Source organism: Balaenoptera borealis (assembly GCF_965194805.1).
Source record: "Balaenoptera borealis genome assembly, chromosome: 12".
Classification (NCBI taxonomy): domain Eukaryota; kingdom Metazoa; phylum Chordata; class Mammalia; order Artiodactyla; family Balaenopteridae; genus Balaenoptera; species Balaenoptera borealis.
In genome coordinates, this window is record NC_138869.1 from 43,825,978 (window position 1) to 43,846,767 (window position 20,790).

The 20,790-nt window shown below is 56.1% G+C and overlaps 3 protein-coding genes across 29 annotated transcripts in view; 2 read left to right on the plus strand and 1 right to left on the minus strand.

Moving 5' to 3' along the window:
- The window catches only part of CCDC51 (coiled-coil domain containing 51), a 28,178-nt gene extending 17,453 nt beyond the window's left edge, over positions 1-10,725 (plus strand). For 2 of the 7 annotated variants that reach the window (XM_082347410.1, XM_082347406.1), the window contains 3 exons: positions 7,681-8,000; positions 9,046-9,210; positions 9,752-10,725. In XM_082347410.1, coding sequence (XP_082203536.1) covers positions 7,689-8,000; positions 9,046-9,210; positions 9,752-10,507 — 1,233 coding nt within the window. In that variant the 5' untranslated portion in view covers positions 7,681-7,688 and the 3' untranslated portion in view covers positions 10,508-10,725. Of the gene's footprint in view, positions 1-2,321; positions 2,544-2,784; positions 2,843-7,680; positions 8,001-9,045; positions 9,211-9,751 lie in introns of those variants that run through there. The other 5 variants (XM_082347407.1, XM_082347409.1, XM_082347408.1 and 2 more) reach the window with 5 other exon arrangements.
- TMA7 (translation machinery associated 7 homolog) lies at positions 183-2,306 on the minus strand. Its single transcript, XM_082347518.1, has 4 exons — positions 2,204-2,306; positions 2,054-2,109; positions 1,884-1,971; positions 183-402 (listed from the first exon to the last, which is right to left on the minus strand). The coding sequence occupies exons 1-4, from the start codon at positions 2,217-2,219 to the stop codon at positions 368-370; spliced, it is 195 nt and encodes a 64-aa protein (XP_082203644.1). The 5' UTR covers positions 2,220-2,306; the 3' UTR covers positions 183-367.
- A 103-nt stretch (positions 10,726-10,828) lies between the features above and the next one.
- Positions 10,829-20,790, plus strand: part of PLXNB1 (plexin B1) — a 29,191-nt gene continuing 19,229 nt past the window's right edge. For 2 of the 21 annotated variants that reach the window (XR_014232623.1, XM_082347289.1), the window contains exons 1-3: positions 12,722-13,024; positions 17,893-17,945; positions 19,012-20,124. Coding sequence is in view for 19 of the 21 variants with exons in the window: in XM_082347289.1 (XP_082203415.1) it covers positions 19,018-20,124 (1,107 nt within the window). In the remaining 2 variants the exon portion in view is untranslated. The other 19 variants (XM_082347306.1, XM_082347307.1, XM_082347308.1 and 16 more) reach the window with 17 other exon arrangements.

The following is a 20,790-nucleotide window of genomic DNA, read 5'->3' on the forward strand; positions in this document are numbered from 1 at the left end:
TCTGTTGGGTATACAACCACACAGAAAACAACAGCCATTTCAAATGAGTTCGTTTAATTCCAGGTGGTACAGAATTCAGGACAGAACAAGAACTTAAGAACACACTTTGGCAGGATTCTGGGCTGCGTTTATGCGGATCTCATAGCTAAGGTCGAAATGGCTGAGAAGAACTAAAGACGAGCCACTGTGTGATTTATTTATTTTTTTACAAAAGTTTATTCTTAAATGTACAATAGGTTCCAAGACAACACTTCATTCTAGCTATAGGTGGCAACAGATGTTATGGCAGGGAATCCAGATGTTTAATCCAGATGTTTAAACAGGAATGGAACTAAGGATCATCATTGCCTCAGGCACAAGGGACAGCTTACTTTTTGCCAGATTTCTTAATTCCACCCGTGGCTGCAAAAGGAAAAAAAAAAGTCTCATCCAGGGAAAAAGACAGCTCCATGGTTGAAGCCCCAGGGGCCTGATAAGGATCCTAATAAGGCCCAGCTCTATGTACTGGGCATTTTTTTGGACACAAGCATGCACAGGGCTTCCCCAGTATTATCTATTCTGGGCAAAAGTAGAATGAGAATAAGGCAGGGCACGAGTAATGGCTGCGCACTGGTCTGGATCTCAAGTGTGTTGTGTATTTCAGACGGGCTCACTTAATCCTCATCCCCTATCAACCCATTTTACAGATAACAAAGTCTCAGTGTTAGGTGTTGTTCAAAGTTATAAACTGGTATGCGACAAAGCCAGGATTCCAACCTGAGTAGCCTGACTTCCAAGTCCATACTCTTGCCACGTCACACCACATCAACTTCTATATTATGATCCTGGGATCTGATTTACTCACTACCTTTATTTTACCCAATTTACAAATGACTGTATTTGGCACACAGTAGGTAATTTAACAAACAGTTATAGAATTAAGTATGCCTAATATAGAAATGAAAGTCCTAAAGAGCTATGACAAAATAAACCTCAAAAAAAAAAGTAGATGATGCTCAATAAGAAACAAGTAGTACAGGATTTCACTAAGGGTTGGCCTTCTCCCCATACATAATCACAGATTAAGGGAAGGTGCAAGATACCTCACATCATTCCAAAAAGGAATCTCAATATCTAGAATCTCAGCGCTGTGTGGGTACACAAAAATGACTCAAACCCACTAGAATAGAGGTCTTGGGAAACCCTGAATGACACTCCCACCATTCCAGCCTTCATTGTCCCTAGGGTGGCTCAGTGATCCAATAGGGTATAGATAACTGTTGAGAAAATAATCCTATTTTGATGAATGTAAACAGGATTTAAGAAGCACAAAGTACAATGACTGACGGGTTTAAAAAAAACTGTTGATATGTAATCAATTCCTCTTACACAAAGGCAAAAAAAAGGCAGAATCGTAGAGAATTAAGTTAAAAAACATATAGCACAATAATATGCCAACAGACTTGGACTTTATCCATTAGACTAGGCGCATCCAGCGTGAAAAGACTCAAGATGCAAAAGTATTTTGCTAGTTTTAACAATACGATTAGTAAATTAAGAAATGTTACAAACAACAAAGAAGCAGTGAAATACGAATTTGGAGCAAGAAGCTGTAGAGGATATCTGCAAACTCAACTGTACGAACGTGTGTCTGAGATATATAAATTTCTTTATTTCCATTTCTGCCACTTCCCTAAGCAAGAGAAGCCCATACTGGGTCTGGCTCCCGCCCCCTCTCCCGCTGCTGCGAAACCAAGCCTGGCTAGGGCCGTCCACTGCAGCGGACACCAGCAACAGAGACCTCGCAACTCACCAACGAGGCAGGACACGGACATGCTCGGGCCCGTATCCAGACTGATGCTCAGGCGTTTGTCCGGCTTGAGCTCTACCCCGCCCTCACTCACCCAGGGGGCCTTTCCCCGCAGCCTTCGCTTTTAGCTCCTCGAGTTTCTTTTGCTCCTCCTTCTGTTTCTGCTTGAATGCCTTATCTTCCTACGGAGAGGGAGAGCGGGTTCACTCCCGGCGGATTTCTCAGACCCTCCGCGCCCGCCCACGCCTCTGGGCCAGCCCTCACCTCGTCCATCTCCTTGGCTTGCTTCTTGGGCTGCTTCAGGGGCTTCTTCTTGCCACCTGCGTGCGACACGAGCACGCTCAGCCTGGCCCCCGCCGGGTCCCGTCCCTCTCCGCCCCGCCCCACCCCACCCCATCGTCCCCGCACACTTACCTTCGCGGCCCGACATGGCGCCTGCCGCCCCTTCCCCAGACCCTGCCACCGGATGCGGAGCTTCCCGTCCCACCCCCTGAGCCTATACCTCCATGCGGGCCCGCAGATTGGCTCCTGGTTCGGAAGTTGCGCTCCCGCTGCCGGAAGCGGTCCGGAGGCGGGCACTAAAGGGTCAGGGATCAACTGAGTGACGGGCGCACCTTTGGGGTTGCGGCTCCGGCGCAAAGCCCACCAGGTATTGGGGAGGTGGGGTGTCCTGCCCGGGGAGGATCCAGAAGGCGCGAACGGTTTTTAACCGCAAGCGCTAAGCCTGGGACCGTGCACGGGGAAAGGACTGCAGGTAGAGGGAAGGGTTTGTGCAAAGGCCTTGAAGCTCGGCGCATTCCTTACAGTGTGGCTGGTGGGAGATGCGAGGGAGGCAGCAGAAATGGGCGGGGGCTAGACCACCTGGTTCTAGAGCTTTGGAGGCCACCGGAAGGAGCTGGGGTTTTATAATATAGCCCGGGGTGCGATATTTTGCAAATCCTGTTTATTCATCCAGTACATTTTTGTTGAGTGTGTACTATATGTATGTACTTTAGGCACTGAGGATGCAGCAGTGAACAAAACAGTGCTGGCCCTGGCAGAGCTGCCGTTCTGGTGGGTGAGACAGACTATCAGTAAATAAGTGAAATGCATACCACGGGTCATGTGATATGTGCCTGGGGAAAAATAAAGCAGAGAAAGTGGTTAAGGAGTCCTGGGGTGGGAGTGGACAGCTATGACATTTGAGTAGGACTTGAAAAAGAGAAGGGAGCAAGCAGTACAGATAACAGGTGGTGTGAAGCCCCTGAGGTGGGAATAGCCTAGCATGTTCTAGCAACATAAAAGAAGCTGGGGGCTTCCCTGGTGGCGCAGTGGTTGAGAATCTGCCTGCCAGTGCAGGGGACACGGGTTCGGGCCCTGGTCTGAGAGGATCCCACATGCCGCGGAGCAACTGGGCCCGTGAGCCACAACTACTGAGCCTGCGCGTCTGGAGCCTGTGCTCCGCAACAAGAGAGGCTGTGACAGTGAGAGGCCCGCGCACAGCGATGAAGAGTGGCCCCCGCTGGCCGCAACTAGAGAAAGCCCTCGCACAGAAACGAGGACCCAACACAGCCAAAAATAAATTTAAAAAAAAAAAAAAAAAAAAGCTGGGAATTATATGGGAATTATGTGAAGTGAAAGATATGTTAGCTAACCTTGTTATGGTAAACATTTAGCAGTATATACATTTGTCAAATCATCACATTGTACACCTTAAACTTTTACAATGTTGTGTGTCAATTTTATCTCAAAAAAAACAGGGGAAAAAGGTCCATGTGACTGGAGCAGAGTGAGGAAAAGGAGACTGGTGAGAGGAGAGAAGAATGAGAGCCAGGAGGTGGATACCCTGTAGGTCATGGAAAGGATTTTGGCTTTTACCTTGAGAGAAATGGGGAACTGTTGCAGGCTTTGAGCAGAGAGAGACATGGTCTGACCGTGTTTTGAAAGCACCACTGCCTGCTCTATTGACAGTAGGGGCTAGAGTAGAAGCAGGGAGACCTGTCAGAGGCTCTTAGGATAATCCAGACAAAAGATGTCGGTCGTTGGGACCAGGTGATAGCAGTGGCAGGGGCGAGAGGAAGAGGGATTCTGGATTTAGTTTTAGAGGTGGAGGTGGCATTTGTTAATGGATTGGATGTGAGGAGGCAGAGAAAGCAGAGTCAGGGACGATATGAGAGTTTGGACCTTATTGGTTTCCATCAACCAAGATGGAGAAGGCTGTGGGAAAGGCAAGTTTGGGAGAGGAAGATAAGATCCCCATCAGCCTTCCAAGCAGAGACATGGAGTGAGCAGTTCGATAAATGAGCCTGGAATTCAGAGGAGAGGTGTGGGCTGGAGAGATCTGATTATAGTTTGTTTGGTTTTTATTTATTTATTTATTTTTGGCCACGCCACGTGGCTTGCAGGATCTTAGTTCCCTTACCAGGGATTGAACCCGGCCCTGGCAGTGAAAGCACCAAGTCTTAACCACTGGACTGCCAGAGGATTCTGTCTGTTTGTTTTTTAGTAATAGCTTTATTGAGATATAATTTACATACCACATAATTCATCTACTTAATGTGTACCATTCAGTGGTTTTAGTATATTTACAGTGTTGTGCAACTATCCCTACAATCAAGTTTAGAACTTTTTTGTAGATGATTTTTCAAGCCACAGGACTGGATAAGAGAGGAGCCTGAGGACAGGGCCCTGGGGCACTGTGTGGAGGGGTTGTGGAAGGGAGTGGGGACTGGAAGGCAAGAGGGGAAGGTGGTTCAAGAAGGAGGGAGCTATCACGAGGCTCAGGCTGCTGACAAGGCAAGCGAGATGAGGACGGAACTGATCATTGGGTTTAGCCACGTGGACATGACCTGGACAGGAGCAGTTCAAGTGGCCTGGTGGGTGTGAAGGCCAGATCAGAGGGGGGCTGAATGAGAATGGGAGAAGAGGAACTGGAGACAGCTAGTGCAGGCACTTTGCCAAGGAGTAAAGAGGAGCAGAGAAGTGGGGCAGTTGCTGGAGGGAGTGTCAAATCAATTAGTGTCTGAGGAGGGGAGAGGATATGGGACCTGGGGCGCAGCTTGGCCTTTCCTAGAGCAGGAATTATTCATCCTGAGGAACAAGAGAAGGTGGGGATGAGACAGACACTGGCAGGTGGGAAGGTGTGGTAGGAGTTTATGGAAGTTCTCTTCCAATTTTAAAATATTTTCTTGGTGAAAAATGAAGCAAACCATCAGCTATACGAGTGAGGATGAGGTACTGGTGATGGAGGTTTGAGGAAAGGGCAGTTGGTAGGAGATAGTCATCTGGATGGAGTAGGAGAATGGATGTGGAGGGGCAGCGTCCTGAACTGGGCGCAGGGCCTCTGCTCATTTGGCCCTCTGTCCACCTGTCCAGCCTCTCCACCCACTCTCCTCTCTGCTGCACAGGTCACCCTTCAGATTTTAGACAACTTCAAGCACTGTTCCACTTTGTCTCTGTGCCAGGAACATCTTCCCTTTGCTGGTTGATGGGCCTGTGAGATATCTAAGTGGGGAGGAGCCAGGAGACAGGCTGGGGTGGGCGGCTGAGAGGAGGGACTAGAGTGGGGGAACAACTTGGGATTCATTGGTGTGTCCCCTCAGGAAGCCAAGTCCCTGCTGTCTCCAAGCTTATGTTCTAGTGAGGGACGAGGCAATACATGAAGAAGGCAATATATGTGTCTGATGGAGAAAAAGAAAGCAGGTAAGGTGGCCAAGGAGGGAGTGGTCAGGAAAGGCCTTATCAAGAGGTGATATGTGAACAAAGACGTAAGTGTGAGGTAACTGGACTTGTGGAGGAAGAGCGGTCCAGGCAGAGGACATGGCAGGGCACAGACCCTGTGGCAGGATTGTGCTTAGCGTGGTGAGGATGCTGGAGTGGAGTATGTACAGGGATGGAGAGAAGGAAGGGGATGAGGGCTGAGAGGACCGGGGCTTGTTGGCCAATGGCAGGACTGGTGTGCATGCCACGTGACCGGGGAGCTGTCAGGGGGTTTTGCACCGAGGGATGTGATCTGACTTACGAGATAACAGAGCCTCTGTTTGCCACGTGAAGAACGGCTGTGAGGGGCAGGGGAGGAAGCCATGACTGCATAGGAGGCTGTAGCTGTCTTCTCTGCCAGGGATGAGTGACCTTCCTGGGGTCCAAGATTGGGCTGCTGATAGAGGAGGAGCCAGGAAAGGAGGCTGAGAAGGTCGGAGGAATCTGAGGGGGGAGGTGATTTCAAAATGAGAGGGTGTTGAAAGCTGCAGAGGTATTGGAGAAGAAATCTGAGTAGCACCTGCTGGATCTGACAAGGTGGAAGTTTTGCAGGGCTTCAGGAGAGCAACCTTGGTGGTCGAGCGGGATCAAGAGAGAAGAGGGCTGAAGAAGTAGTGATGGACAAGGGGGACACCTTTCTGCTGAGCATTGCTGAGGAGGGTGGGTGCTCTGCTTTGATGAGGGGTACACCTGCAGGATTGTTGTGAGGCCACAACTTGTGTGCAGTGGTCACTGGCCTCGAGGCCTAGGAGGCTGGCCCAACTGCTGGGCCATGGGTGGCGTGTGCTCCCTTGGGCCTTAGGCAAGGGGCACAGGGGTTTGGGTGCAGCACCAGCTTGGAACCACTGTCACAGAGATGTCCCCTTCTGTGGCGCTCAGCTCAGGCTTTTGCCAGGAGGCATGCCCCTACCCAAGCAACTTTGTTTTCAAGAGGGTCTGAGCTTCCCCAAGCATGGCACCGTGGGGAGGAGGCTGGGATGCTCATCGCCTTACATCAGGGACGGTCCTTTCTTTGTAACTGGAGCTCTTCTAGCCTGTCTTCCTGTCCCCCGCTCCCTTTGCTTACCTCTCTCTCTGGCCTGGTCTTTTGGCTACCAGGTGTCACTCTGACAGCCAGAGTCAATACTTGGGGGCAGGGGTGGTTTGGCCAGACCAGGGTGCTCTGGCCCAGGTTTGCCCCGGGAGCATGGGTCACCTGGCCCTCTCTTCGGGGTCCTCAGAATTCACTGCTGCTCCTGGGCTCAGGCCAGGCCTGACTGGATAATGGGAGACTCCCTGTGCTGTTCAGGTAACAGAGAAGTAGGACTGTTGGGGCCCAAACATCAAAGCAAGGTTGAAAAGGGAAAGATGAAAGAAACTTAACCTGTAGGGCAGTTACTGAGGTTGGAAAGAAGGAAGAAAGCTTATGGAAAGTGAGAAATGTGAGACTGGGAGTTGGTCACCTGGAATGTCTGGGCTTGAAGGGCAGAAGGAAAGTTGGTGTGAACCTAAAAAAGCTGTCCTCTATGAAGAAATCTGGGTTGTTTTGTTTTGCTTTGTTTTCCCCCGGAATTGTCTTTTCAGAGGAGAGCTGAGGAGAGAGTTTTCTGCCTTGGGACATGAACGACCTGTGTCCTAGAACAGAAGCGAAACTGCTTCCCCAGGGTTGAGGCAGCCCTCAGGGAGTCTGGGAAGCTGGTTTTGATAGTCATTTATAGAAATCTTTCCCCCAAATCCCCTCAGTCAGTTCCAGTTTCCCTAGGAGTCTTTGTGAATCTTTGTGGGGGCTCTGTTAGCATGGACACAACGCAGGTTTAAGAATTTTCTTTGAGATTATCAGAAAACTGGACACCAGGATTCTCATGCAGATCACAACAGAGACCTGGGGTTGTGGGAAGGTGGGTGGAATGGGAGGATCTGGTTCATGTGGCGTCACGGAGAGAGGTGGAAGGCCTGAGCTCCTAAATATGCTCTTCCCTGACATGCTCCCTTGTCCGGGGGCACCTGGTGAAGCCTGACCCTGGTGGCTGCCATCTCTGGGCCCAAAAGAGTGCTGCGCAGTTTGGACTTTCTAATGGAAACTGTTCAGTTCAGAACTGTCCCTAGGACTTGAGATCTGACTTAAGCCCAGCCTTTCTTGGTTGTGAGCTGATCTCTCTGGCATCCCCCCACAGATCTCCCGATGACAGGGTGCAGCCCTGTGTTGGCCATGCGGCACGTCGTGGGTGTGTCTCCCGTACTGGTGCGGAGAGGCCTCCTTGGAAGGGACCTCATTATGACCAGGACTCTCTGCAGCCCAGGCCCCAGCCAGCCCAGCGAGAAAAGACCTGAGGAGGTGGCCCTTGGGCTGTACCACCGCCTCACAGCGCTGGGAGGAGCCCTGGGGCACAGCATTCAGCAACGAGCGTCCTCCATTGCCAAGACTTGGTGGGACAGATATGAAGAGTTTGTTGGACTCAGTGAGGTTCGAGAGGCCCAGGGAAACGTGACTGAGGTGAGGAGGGTAGCCGGGGTGGTTGGCCCTGCCCTCTGACCTGGGCAGTGTGGCCTGGAGGCTCCTGACAAGTAAATTACCAGCCACAGATGCTGGGAGGCCACGTCCAGATTTGCCTTTTCTTGAACACATACCACTAGGAGAAGGATCTGACTCGTTTCTCACATGACAGCCTGGGTTTGATACTACCGGGTTGAAGGGCCCTCCTCTCTCCCATGAAAACAAGTTGTTGTGTATGCTATGTACCAGTGAGTCCCGGGCCATTAACATCCTTTCTGTTAGGACAGCAAACACTTCCTTCATTGACTGCTTGGGGGTTGGTGGTGAGAGTTACCTGGAGGGTTGCTGCATTACAGTGTCCTCAAAGCCCCATGTGTGATTGAAGCATCTCTCGTGAAAGTAGAAGCACTGGGAAACATCAGACTGTGAGGTGGGAAGAGCTGCCTGTGGTTGTCAAGTCCCTTGTGGCAGTGGAAATGCGTTCCGCCATCTCTGTCCCCACTCCCACCTAGGCACAGACCAGTGTAGTGGGGTGGGAAGAACCTGGGGCTTAGCCGGAGGTTTTGAGGCACAGTGCTGTCTCTCCCCTTGGAGGCCATCACTTTGGCTGAGCTGGGGTTTCTCCGTCTCTTGAATGGAGGCCAGGGCAATGCCTGTCATGGCGTTTGGCGTTGTTGGGAGGTGTAGCTAAGGTAACACACATGAAGCCGATTAAGAACGTAAGGGCCTTGCTGTGGTCTGTCAGACTAGAGTCAGCTGGGTTTGGTGGACACAGATTATATGCATCTTTAGCTATTTTCAGGTTTCTCAGGGGCATGTTATTTCCACTTGAACGGACACATCCGGTGATTCTGATGGGCGGGGCCCGGGGCTACACTTTGAGGACCACTGGGTGAGCCAGGATTATGTGTCTGAGGGACTCTCTTTCCACCCTTTGTACTGACACCCCACTGACCTCTTCTCAGCCCAGTCTGGTTGGGAATGGAGCTGAGTCTGTGCGGGCATGGAGAGAAGGGGCAAATGACCTCTGTTGTTCTCTCTGCAGGCAGAGAAAGTGTTCATGGTGGCTCGAGGGCTTGTCCGGGAGGCTCGGGAGGACTTGGAAGGTCAGCAGGCCAAGCTGAAGGAGGTGAGGGACCGCTTGGACCGCATCTCCAGAGACGATAACCAGTACCTGGAACTGGCTACTCTGGAGCACAGGATGTTGCAGGTGGGCACCTTCCTCATCTGGAGAGGGACCCTAGCCTGGCAGGCCATGGAGGGGCGAGGTGGGAGCCCTGACTAGTTAGGGGGTCAGACACCTGGTAAGGAGGTAAACCAGAAGCCCCTGTGGAGGGACTGGGCCCCAGGCTTCCAGAGCTTCTCCACGCACTTCGTCCTGGAGTACTGGAATCGGTGATCCAGGACAGTATAATCTGGACCCCAGATTACTGAGGAGGGAGCACCATGCAGGAGTCTGGCCCACAGAGCGCCGGACACTTCCCTTCTGTTAGACACATTCTGTAGACACCACTGCATGTCCGGCCAGACCCAAGACTGCTTGGGGAGGATAGTGCCACTCACCTTGACCACCCCCAGTTCCTTTGCTCCTCCCTCCTGACCAGGCTTATGCTACCTTTAATCATTCAGCGTGTTTATGGAACATGTAATCTGTGCCAGGCGTGAAGCTGAGCCCCAAGGACATGGTAGTGGGACATCTGCTGGTGGCTGCTGGGCCAGGTTGCTGCTATATGACAGCTTTGCTTCTGCAGGAGGAGAAGAGGCTTCGTATGACCTATCTGCGTGCCGAAGACTCCGAGCGAGAGAAGTTCTCCCTGTTCTCTGCAGCTGTGCGGGAAAGTCATGAGAAGGAGCGCACTCGGGCTGAGAGGACCAAGAACTGGTCCCTCATTGGGTCAGTCCTGGGGGCCTTGATTGGTGTGGCTGGCTCCACCTACGTGAACCGTGTGCGGCTACAGGAGCTGAAGGTCTTGCTTCTGGAGGCTCAGAAGGGGCCTGTGAGCCTCCAGGAAGCCATCCGAGAACAGGCGTCCAGCTACTCCCTCCAGCAGAGGGACCTCCATGACCTCATGGCAGACCTGAGGGGCCTGGTGCAAGCTGGGCCTGGGCAGAGCTCTTTGTCCCAGGCAGGTACTTCCCCCACCCGAGACAGAGACACAGATGTCCTTTCAGCTGCCTTGAAAGAGCAGCTCAGCCATTCCAGGCAGGTCCATTCATGTCTAGAGGGTTTACGAGAGCAGCTTGATGGCCTGGAAGAGACTTTGAGCCAAGTGGCTGGGGTGCTTCAGCTTGCAAAGGCTGCAGCGCACCCAGGCCTGGTGGAGCCGGCAGATGAGGCCCTGTCTGGGTCCTTGCTGGAACAGGGGAGCATGATCTTGGGGCTGTCGGACATGGAGCAGAGGCTAGAAGCCCAGGTCAACAGGAACACCATCTATGGCACACTGGTCACCTGCGTGACATTTGTGGCCATCCTGCCTGTGCTGTATATGCTGTTCAGGGCCAGCTAGCCCCTGGACCCACCTCCAGAGGGAGGAGGTATGGATGTAGATTTAATTAGAGAATGAAGCAATGAAGTGAGCCTTCAGGGGTGCACTCAACCTCAGCCTGAGTCTGTGTGGCTCACCAGCAGACATACTTTGCTTTTTAGGCAACACTCATTTACATTAACTATTGAAAATTTGTGCTAATGTCCAATTAAAATGTCTTTAAGTTTGTCCTATTTAAAGTAATTTGTTAGACTGAGTTTTGTCCATTGAAAATTGAGATTTGGGACTCGAGGGTTGGGCCTGGAAGTAGGGTAATCGCCCCCTTTTAGTTCCTCTCTCATCTCTTGGTCTTGCCCCCAGTTCAGGACCATTTTGGATGTACTTACCGCTTGAGGCCTGGATTTTCATTTTGGATTTCCTGGCCTGTCCTCCACTTGCCCAGCCCTCCTGTGTCACGTGGCCCATGATTTCCAGTGAGTAAAACCTAGCCTGCTTCCCACCCATTGGTGACCATGGTTACTGCCCCTCTTCTGGATCACTTTCTCTGTGCCATGTTGGGGAAAACTTCCTGTTTCTAACACTGGAGGAATGATCAGAGGAGAGCAGGGAAGAGAGATTGGGGGAATGGTTGGTAAATATTGCTGGGGACATAGTTACAGGGATTGGCTGCCAGTCTGGTTCCCTGGTGCAGAGAATGCTTTGGGCAGCACCACTCGGGCTGGTGTCGTCCCACACACAGCCTAGGGATGACCTCTACAGCCTTGGGCAGAGCTCAGCCCACCAGCAGTGTGAATGGTGAGGCAGTGATGGGGAGGGACCTCCCAGAGGTGGGAGGTGCAGTTGGGGGGGCATGGAGGTGGACTGCCCTGAGAACCCTTTACCTCTTCCTTTTCAGTGGAGAACAGCAACCTTTGACTTCCTGGGTAAATGGCCATGGGTGGCCTTGTGTGTCCTTGACTAAACAGGAGCAGTGGGGAGGCACTCGGCTTGCACTGTGGGTCTGGAGAACCCACCCTCCTTTCAGGGTGCACTGAGGTTGTGTGCAGGGTCTGCAGATAGGGGCTTCTGTGGGCTGGGCAGAGCTGACTCACAGCAGAGGCCTGTGGAGCCAGAAGTGCTTCCATGAGATGCCCTCCCTCTTGGGAGCCTGTGCTCAAGCCTGGGCAGTGGGCATGGCCCAAGTAGCCCCATGGGTGATGTGAACCTCTGAGCCCCTGGTCCCTTGATCATTTGGTCACTCTATCCACGGCATTGTTTTCTTTTTGTAATGGATTCCCCAGGAGGGTGTGGGATGAAATGACCTCTGCACTTGGGATGTTCACCCTCCTGATGGGTAGGAGGTGACTTGTCTGTGTATAGGTGAGGGGTGTTGTGGGGTTTGGAAGTCCTAGGTCCCCCTCTGCGGTGAGGTAGGTCCTAAAGGGTGTGCACTTGAGTGAATGGGTCTGGGGAGGGGAGGATTCCAGGCACATGGAGGGGGCCCCCCACAAGCTGCACAGCCAGGAGAGGCAAGGTGGGTGAGGGCCTTGAGGCACATCAGCTTGGCTGAGGTGGTGATGGGTGTTGGGGAGTTGTGGAGCATAAAGTTAGAGAATGAAGTGGAGGACCCAGAGGGCCACTCTGATGTCCAGAGGCCAGGGACGAGGGAACCAGGGAAGGGGTGCCATCCTGGTGTGGACAAGGTGCTGAGTCCTGGACCCAGGTGTTGGAAGAGAGGGTGGAGGGAAGGGAGCGAGCCGAGGAGTTGGGGAGGGAGAATTTGGAAGGCAGAGTCGGGTATATGAGAATGATGACAGACTCTTGATGGGTGGCAGGTGGGAAGAGGGTGCCTGTGATTTAGCTCTTCTGACAGCAGCCAGTGTGGATGACCTGAACCTTCTGATTGAGGCTCCCCCAAGCCTGTGGAGGCTCTGGGGGCTTCCAGAGTGATCTCTGTGTGACAAATTTTGCCTCCCAAGAGGCTGTCCCAATGGCCATGAGCCAAAGCGCTCCAGAAGTCCTAATAGGATGGGCTAGGTCCTGGCTCCTGAGTTTTTGCAGTGGGCAGGGCAGGGTGTGAAAGGCCCAGCAGAGGGCACACCTGGGCCTCAGGAGAGAACCCAAGTGTTCCTCCCTTGGAAGGCCCAAGTATTTGCAGGTGAGGGAGTCCTGACTTGCCCAAGGCTTCTCAGCTTGGGGCGGGCCCAGGTACGGGTCTGGAAGGAAATGTGCCCTTGCTTGTGCACTGTTGCAGCGGTGTGCCCTCCTTTAACAGCCGGGCTAGGTGTGGTATCACCTCCACTTGGCGGTCAGCAAATAGGCGTGTGTGTTTGGGGGGCAGGGGTCAGGTTACTTGGCTTAGTGATGGCGCAAACCCAGGCCCAACCCCAAAGCCTGCGCTCTTCCCGCACAGCCAGAGGTGGGGGCCGGAAGGAGAGGTCGGCTGTTTGGGAGTCCTGGGAGTAGGGCCGGTAGGCAGACCTGGTGCGGTGGGGAGAAACAAGGCGCCTAGGAGTTCAAGTTGGAGGAGGACGACCACAGGAGCCAGGTATTGGACAGGTAAGAGGGAGCTCGCGGCGCCGCACAGCGGGGGTGGTGGTTGGCGAACAGGCGGGGCAGGTGAGGGGCGTGGGTCCCACCCGGCGCTGGCAGGCAGGTAGACAGGCAGAGGCCGGGGCGCAGTACCACCACACCTGGGGTGCAGAGCGCGACCCCCGGCCCGGCACCTCCCATCCCGGAGGGCTCCCAATTCCGGTTCCAGCGCGGCGCGCAGGTGAGGCCCGGCGGGACTGGGCGGGGTGGGGCAGCCGGTCCTTGGGGCTCCCGCTCCTCACCCTCCTCCCGCCGCCGTCCGCGTTGCCCTGGCTACCGCCGTGGTGCAGCCCGCCGCCGCCGCCGCCCCCCCGACCCCTCGAAGGAGGGGTGTAGTCCCCCGCCCTCGGCAAGTGCAGAGCCGGGCGGGCTGGAATGCGGGGTCCCGGGCGGCTCGGGGCCGCGCGCCTGGCTCTCCCGGCTGCTTCCGGCCTGGCCTGGGCGGCGGGCGGGGGGAGGGCGGCCCGGCGGGCGAGGGGGGGGAAGGAGCGAAGCCGGGCCCGGCCGACGCGGCTTTGTCTCCTTTGTTCCCAGCGGTGGCAGCGCCGCGGCGGGAGGGGCGGGCAGCGGCCGCAGTTTTCCGCCCCTCGGTCTCCGGGTAACAGCTGCGGCTCCGCCAGACCCACCTCCGGGGGTGGGGCGCGGGGGGGCGGGGGGGAGGCCGCCGCCGCGCGCGCAGATCTCGAGTCCGGAGCGGCCGGCGCCCGCTTCGGCGTGCTAGTCCTGCGGGGCCTGGCCGGGTGGTGAGTGCGGGGCCCGGGGCCGGGGCGGTGGGACCGGGGCGAGGCGGCGCATCCCCGGGATGGAAGGGCCTGGAGCTTCGTTGCCGCCGGGCCCGGGCAGCCCGTGTGAGTGGTGGGCGGCTTCGGTCCTGAGAGTTGGGACCATACTTCTCCGCGCGAAGGGAAACTCTGGCGGCTCCGCCTGTAACGCGATTGGGAGACAGAGGAGGTGGAGCTGCTCCTCCGCGCCCCCTCCTCGCCACCGCCGCCGCCGCCGCCGCCTCAGCCCGGGACCGGCCGGCCTCTTCCCCGCCCTCCCAGGACCACTGGTGGGGTCCTTGCCCTGGTCGGGGAAGAGTCGATGAGGAGGTCGAGGCTTCCCTTACGTAGTAACAGCCCTTCCAGGCTGCGCTCGGCGCGACTGACAAAAGGCAGCCTGTAATCCCCCTGCCACGCACCCCCAGAGGGGAAGCCCCAGCCCCCCACCCCCCGTAAACGGACGGTGGGTGATTGATGAGCACTCCCTGAGTCCTCACCGGTAAATGGTGGACCCTCACCCCCACCCCACCTCAACACAAACAACAGGGTAAGCACTGTGCCCTCCTGCGCTGTCAATTAGTAACTTCTCTTGGGTGGACCCTGGGAGCAGAGCGAGGGCAGAAAGGAAAGGCCGGTTTCCCACTAATCCCCGCGACTCGGTAAATGAGGGCTGGGATATGAACCCTCTCCCAGTTTGAAGGGCAGAGTTTATAAGCCCTCTTGGTTGGTGAGGACAGCCCCAGGAGGGCGGGGAGAGGTGCTTGCTCTTTGCAGACAGAAGTTAGGCAGCCTTGGGCCCTGCTGAAGCGGTCCAGAGAAAGGTGGGCCCAGAAGAGCTAGGCTTTGGCTGTGACTCTGGCTGGGGCTTGAGATCTGGGGAATGGGCAAGAGATCCTAGCTGTGTAAGTTGGGGACCTGAGGCCCAGCTCCAAACCAGCCTTTTCAGTCTGCTCTGGCCTGGTCATTAATAAAAGTGGGGCTGACACTGTGTCGTCCTTCAAGAAGCCAAGTGGCTTGGAGGGGGTTGTGGGCTCCATATCTCCCCTGCTGGCTGGGTTTTCTTGGCTGTGAAATGAGGGTTCTTTCAATATGTAAGGAGCACCTGCTCTGTGCTAACGTCTGTCCTGGTTACTGGGGCCTCTGAATCAAAAGTCACATTCCCTGCCTTTAAGGAGTTTCAAGAGTGGGAGCGTGGAACAAGGAGAAGAGTGGCCTTGGTTGGTGCCACTAATGCCAGGCACACACCATATCACGTTAAATGGTCAGAGCAGTCCCGCCTCCCATTCTCCAGATGGGAAACCTGAAGCTTAGAGAGCCCAAGGCAGAGCTGCAATATACACCAGGGTGGTGGCTGGGGATGTCCACCGACCATGTGCAGTGGGCTCCTCAGGAGCCTGGTGGGGGGACAGGGAAGGCTTCCCTGGGAAGCCTTAGTGAACAGGCGGGGCAGGTGAGGGGCGTGGGTTGGGCACGATGGTTGGGCACCAGATGGTTGGGCACCAGAGTTAATGGGATAGAGAGGGAGTGGGCATGGAGGAGTGTGAAACAGCTTGCAGTTCAGGCTGGCAGGAACGAAGAGCATGTGCGGGGGAGCACTGGCATGGATCGCACAGGAGAGCGTGTGGACTGGAGGGTCTGACCTTTATAGTCCGGGCCCTGGGGTGCCCCAAAGACTCTGGAAGGAGGGATGTACTCCGATTCTGCTTGGAGTTCCCCTGAGGTGGGAGGGGGTAAGCTGGAGGGGCCGGGAGCTGCTCTATGGCCGGTGGCAGAGGTTAAGTGAAATATGTGCCCTTCTTTTTTTTTTTAACACTTTTATTATTTATTTATTTATTTTTTGGCTGTGTTGGGTCTTCGTTTCTGTGCGAGGGCTTTCTCTAGTTGTGGCAAGCGGGGGCCACTCTTCATCGCAGTGCGCGGGCCTCTCACTATCGCGGCCTCTCTTGTTGCGGAGCACAGGCTCCAGTCGCACAGGCTCAGTAGTTGTGGCTCACGGGCCTAGTTGCTCCGCGGCATGTGGGATCTTCCCAGACCAGGGCTTGAACCCGTGTCCCCTGCATTGGCAGGCAGATTCTCAACCACTGCGCCACCAGGGAAGCCCTGCCCTTCTTCTTTTTGTCCTCCTCCTACCCATGGTATGTGGGGAAGGGCGAGGGTTGCTCTGCCCTGTGGCAGTGATTGAAGAAGCCTGACACTTTTCCCAGCGTGGGTCAGCCTCCAGTATCCTATGTGGCCTTGCCAGGAGCTGTTCTGATCCTGCCCATCTGCTTCCTGTGGGCCACTTGACCCAGCTGTGGTTTTACATTTAGGGATTGTCTTGGTTGCTGCCCCTTGAGGGCTGGAGAACTTTGGCTTGAAGTAGGCGCTGAGCAAATGTTTGTAAGTGAATGATGGGTCAGACCCTCTGCCAAGGCGCATCCCTAGGCGGGAGGTGGTAGGAGGGACTGAGCAGTGGCTGAGCATGGGAGATGGGCTCTGCCCATCCTCAGGCAGACCCTGTCTTCCCAGAGGAAGAAACTTTCTCCTCCCATCCCTTGGGAACAAGGTGGGGGGCTCCTGGGAAGCCTGGCCTTGCCACAGTCCTGGGCTTCTCGCCGGGTTCACGACTCTCCCTGCCGCCCCCCTCCTCCTACCCCCTCGGTGTCAAACAGAGGCTGCCTTGTTCCTGCTCCCATAGAGCTGCCCTGTTCTCTGCACACTAAAAATGGAAACCCCCAAGCTATTTTGGGAGCACTGCCCAGCCGGGCCGTGGCCACAGTACTCTGCTTCCACCGGGCTGCTGGACCCTCCTCCAAGCCTTACGCCCAGCCCTGCTCACTCTGGGCCAGCCTCAGGAGCACCCTGCCGGGAGACTTGGCTGGAAGGAGCCAACCTGGACCCTGGGAAGCTCTGGGAACAGAGTGAACAGGCAGACTGGCAGCTGGGTGGTGGGAGGGGCTGGGCCATGCCGCCTGGGCACAGGCAAGTAGGGGAAGTGTCTCAGCTTGGGATGCATGGCCTGTCCCCTGCGCTTTACCAATCTTGGTGCTCCTGGCTGGAGACCATCCAGGTCTGGGAAAGGTGGTGTCATGGTTTCCTGGTCTCACTTGGCTTCAGGTGGAGCCTGCAAGGAGGGGTCTGTGAGGAGAGCAGGCACTCAAGGCCTGCGAGGGTCCTGGGGATGTGGGGCACATCTAGTATGGTGACTTCCTTTAGGACAACCCCCCCTGCCCCCCACCCTCCAGCCCTGCTCTGCTCTGACCTGCAGGAGAGGAGATAGCAAGAGATGGCCTGGCTTCTGCAGCCCTCTAGGACTTAGGGCTCAAACCAGGGAAGTGTGCGTGAGTCTGTGTGTGTGGGGTCTGAAAGTGGGTGGTGGTGTGTATGTCTTGGGTGGGTGGGTGCGTGTGATGTGCCTGTGTGGAGTGCATGTTTCTTTGTGTCAAGAGTTGGTCTCTGTGGACGTGTCTTTGTGCAGGTGTCTAAGTGCAGGTGGGTAGCGTGTCTGTGTGGGATGTTTGCCTGTGTTTCTGGGTATGTGTCTCCGTGCGGTATGCACAGGCTGTATGTGCATGCATCTGTGTGTGTGCTCGCACCCATGTGTTTGTGTGTGGGTGTGTGCATGCAGGGTGGGTGGTATGTATGCTTCTTGGTGTGTGCGAGCATGTGTCTGCTTATGTGCTGGTGGTGGTTTTGGGCTAGGCTAGCCCCGGGCCTGTGTGGAGGGTATGTACCGGGGTACCCTGATGGGGCAGAGTTTGGGCAGAGGGTGAGGATGGGAGAGTGCCGAGAACGGGCTGCAGGGGAGACAGGACTAAAGTGGGGGCCTGACTGGGCCCTGCCAGCCGCGCAGCTCCTTCCTAGCTGCCCTTTCCCAGGCCCTGAGGGTGCTTGGTTCTGCTGCCCTCCCCCTCCCTGTGGGCTCTGAGGAGGCGTCCCTGTGGAATGTGTTTGGTGGCCGAGGGCCAGGCTGGGCCCAGCTCCACCAGCAGACTGGGCAGCCGGGAGAGGTACCTTTGTGCTGCCTCCATGGTGGGGAGCCCACATGCCTGCATCCGAGCCCCCAGCTTCATGCTCTGCTTTCTCCCTGGCTAGGTGACTCTCACACGGGGCATGCTGTTGTCTCCTGATCCAGCTGGCCTTGCCAGGTGAGCCTGACCTCACACCTAGGTGTCTGGGAGCAGTGTGACTCCCACCTCTGCTGAGGGCTCTCCAAGGTGGGGTCTAGCTAGCCTTTTAGGCCCTATACCTGGCAGCCTTTTTTTAAAAAAAATTATTTATTTTATTTATTTATTTTGGCTGTGTTTGGTCTTTGTTGCTGCACGCGGGCTTTCTCTAGTTGCAATGAGCGGGGGCTACTCTTTGTTGCGGTGTGCGGGCTTCTCATTGCGGTGGCTTCTCTTGTTGCGGAGCACGGGCTCTAGGCGCACAGGCTTCAGTAGTTCGGCACATGGGCTCAGTAGTTGTGGCTCACGGGCTCTAGAGCGCAGGCTCAGTAGTTGTGGCGCACGGGCTTAGTTGCTCCGCGGCATGTGGGATCTTCCCGTACCAGGGCTTGAACCCACGTCCCCTGCATTGGCAGGCGGATTCTTAACCACTGAGCCACCAGGGAAGCCCTCCCTGGCAGCCTTAACCCCCCTCATCTCTCTGGCCCGTTGGTTCTGTGGTTATTACCCTTCTGGATTCCTACCCTGAAAGGCCCTTCATCCAATTCTTACCCTACTCTAACATGCAGGTGGCCCATGAGGCCTTGCCCTCCCTTTTTCTGCCCAGGAAACTGGCATCCATGCAGAGGGTGCCTTTCTCTCTTTGGGGTTCTGGGTCCCTTCTTCCCATCCCATGCTCTCCTGCCCCTTCCAGGCCCTAGTCCCTGGGAATGGGATGTTTCCCATGTCTCTGCCCCTTTAGCCTCTTACCCTTGGGCCCTGTTATGACATAGGGCAGGGCAGGGCAGGATGAGGGGTGTGGGGTGCAGGTCTCGTGAGAGAGTAGTGCTTACAGAGAATGGGCAGTGTTGAAGTGTCTCCTGACCCCTTGCTAGTGTGTGGTCCTGGGGTCATCCTAACCACAGTGCCGTCTAAGCCTGGTCTTCCCTGCTCCCCCCTCCCTGAGTTAGGAGGGGCGTCTTGGCAGTGTCACAGTCCTACTCCTCACCAGTGGTCCCACGGTGCTCAGGTGGCCACATGAGCCCCGCTCAACCTCTCTCCCTACCAGGTGACCATGCCTGCCCTCGGCCCAGCTCTTCTCCAGGCACTCTGGGCCGGGTGGGTCCTCACCCTCCAGCCCCCACCACCGACTGCTTTCACTCCCAATGGTACACATCTGCAGCACCTGGCGCGGGATCCCACCTCAGGCACCCTCTACCTAGGGGCCACCAACTTCCTGTTCCAGCTGAGCCCTCAACTGCAGCTGGAGGCCACTGTGTCCACTGGCCCTGTGCTAGACAGCAGGGACTGTCTGCCACCTGTGATGCCTGATGAGTGCCCTCAGGCCCAGCCCACCAACAACCCGAACCAGCTGCTCCTGGTGAGCCCTGGGGCCCTGGTGGTGTGTGGCAGTGTGCACCAGGGGGTCTGTGAGCAGCGGCGCCTGGGGCAGCTCGGGCAGCTGTTGCTGCGGCCAGAGCGACCTGGGGACACCCAGTATGTGGCCGCCAACGACCCTGCCGTCACCACGGTGGGACTGGTGGCCCAGGGCTTGGCTGGGGAGCCCCTCCTCTTTGTGGGGCGGGGCTACACCAGCAGGGGCGTGGGGGGTGGCATCCCTCCCATCACTACCCGCGCCTTAAGGCCGCTGGACCCCCAGGCCGCCTTCTCTTACGAGGAGACGGCCAAGCTAGCTGTGGGCCGCCTCTCCGAGTACAGCCACCACTTTGTGAGCGCCTTTGCACGCGGGGCCAGTGCCTACTTCCTGTTTCTCCGGCGGGACCTGCAGGCTCAGTCTCGAGCTTTCCGTGCCTATGTGTCCCGTGTGTGCCTCCGGGACCAGCACTACTACTCCTACGTGGAGTTGCCTCTGGCCTGTCAGGGGGGCCGCTACGGGCTGATCCAGGCTGCGGCTGTGGCCATGTCCGCGGAGGTGGCCCGGGGGGAGGTGCTGTTTGCAGCCTTCTCCTCGGCCGCTCCCCCCACTGTGGGCCGGCCCCCGTCGGCAGCTGCCGGGGCATCTGGAGCCTCTGCCCTCTGTGCCTTCCCCCTGGATGAGGTGGATCGCCTTGCTAATCGCACACGCGATGCCTGCTACACTCGGGAGGGCCGCGCTGAGGATGGGGCCGAGGTGGCCTACATTGAGTATGATGTCAATTCCGACTGTGCTCAGCTGCCCGTGGTGAGTCCTGGCACCGCCCAGCCCTTCCCTGTCTCTGAGGCCACTGGCCAGGCATTTACTGATCAGGTCAATGGATGTTAAGTGATTCCTTTGTGTCTGGGCGATGGAAGGGTACCTTACGGTAAGAGTGGCATTCAGGGGGACAGAGAGCCAGCTGTGCAGGGGTGGGTTTGGACCAGGTGCTGAAGGGATGGCATTTGTGTAGGTGGACTGAGAGGGCATTTGAGGTTCTAGGGAATGGGGCAGGGACCCAGAATGTAGGGGGGATGGAATCTATTGTTTTAGGTTCTTGAGCGAGAGAGGCAGGTGAGGTTGAGACTTGTTTGGCTCTAGTCTCAGGATGGATGAAAAGGGTAGAAGCCACATATAGGGGGACTGAGTCAGTGAGAGGTGGGAGGGGACCCAGGTTAGTAGACCTGGAGAGGAGGATGCAAGCTGGAGAGGCTTTGGAAAAGTGGTCCAGGAGAAGGCTGAGGGCATGAACTGGAGGAAGCAGCTCCCAGGCCAGGGATGGGAGAAAGTGGGGCCCCAGACATGTGGGGATCAAAAGATGGGGACAGAGCCGCTGCAGACTGTGGAGGTAAGCCACTGGGGCAAGGCTAAGGATGCAGCTGTGGGAGAGCCAAGAGCTGGCAGAGACGCTGGGAGAAGGGGTGGGGTTGTCCA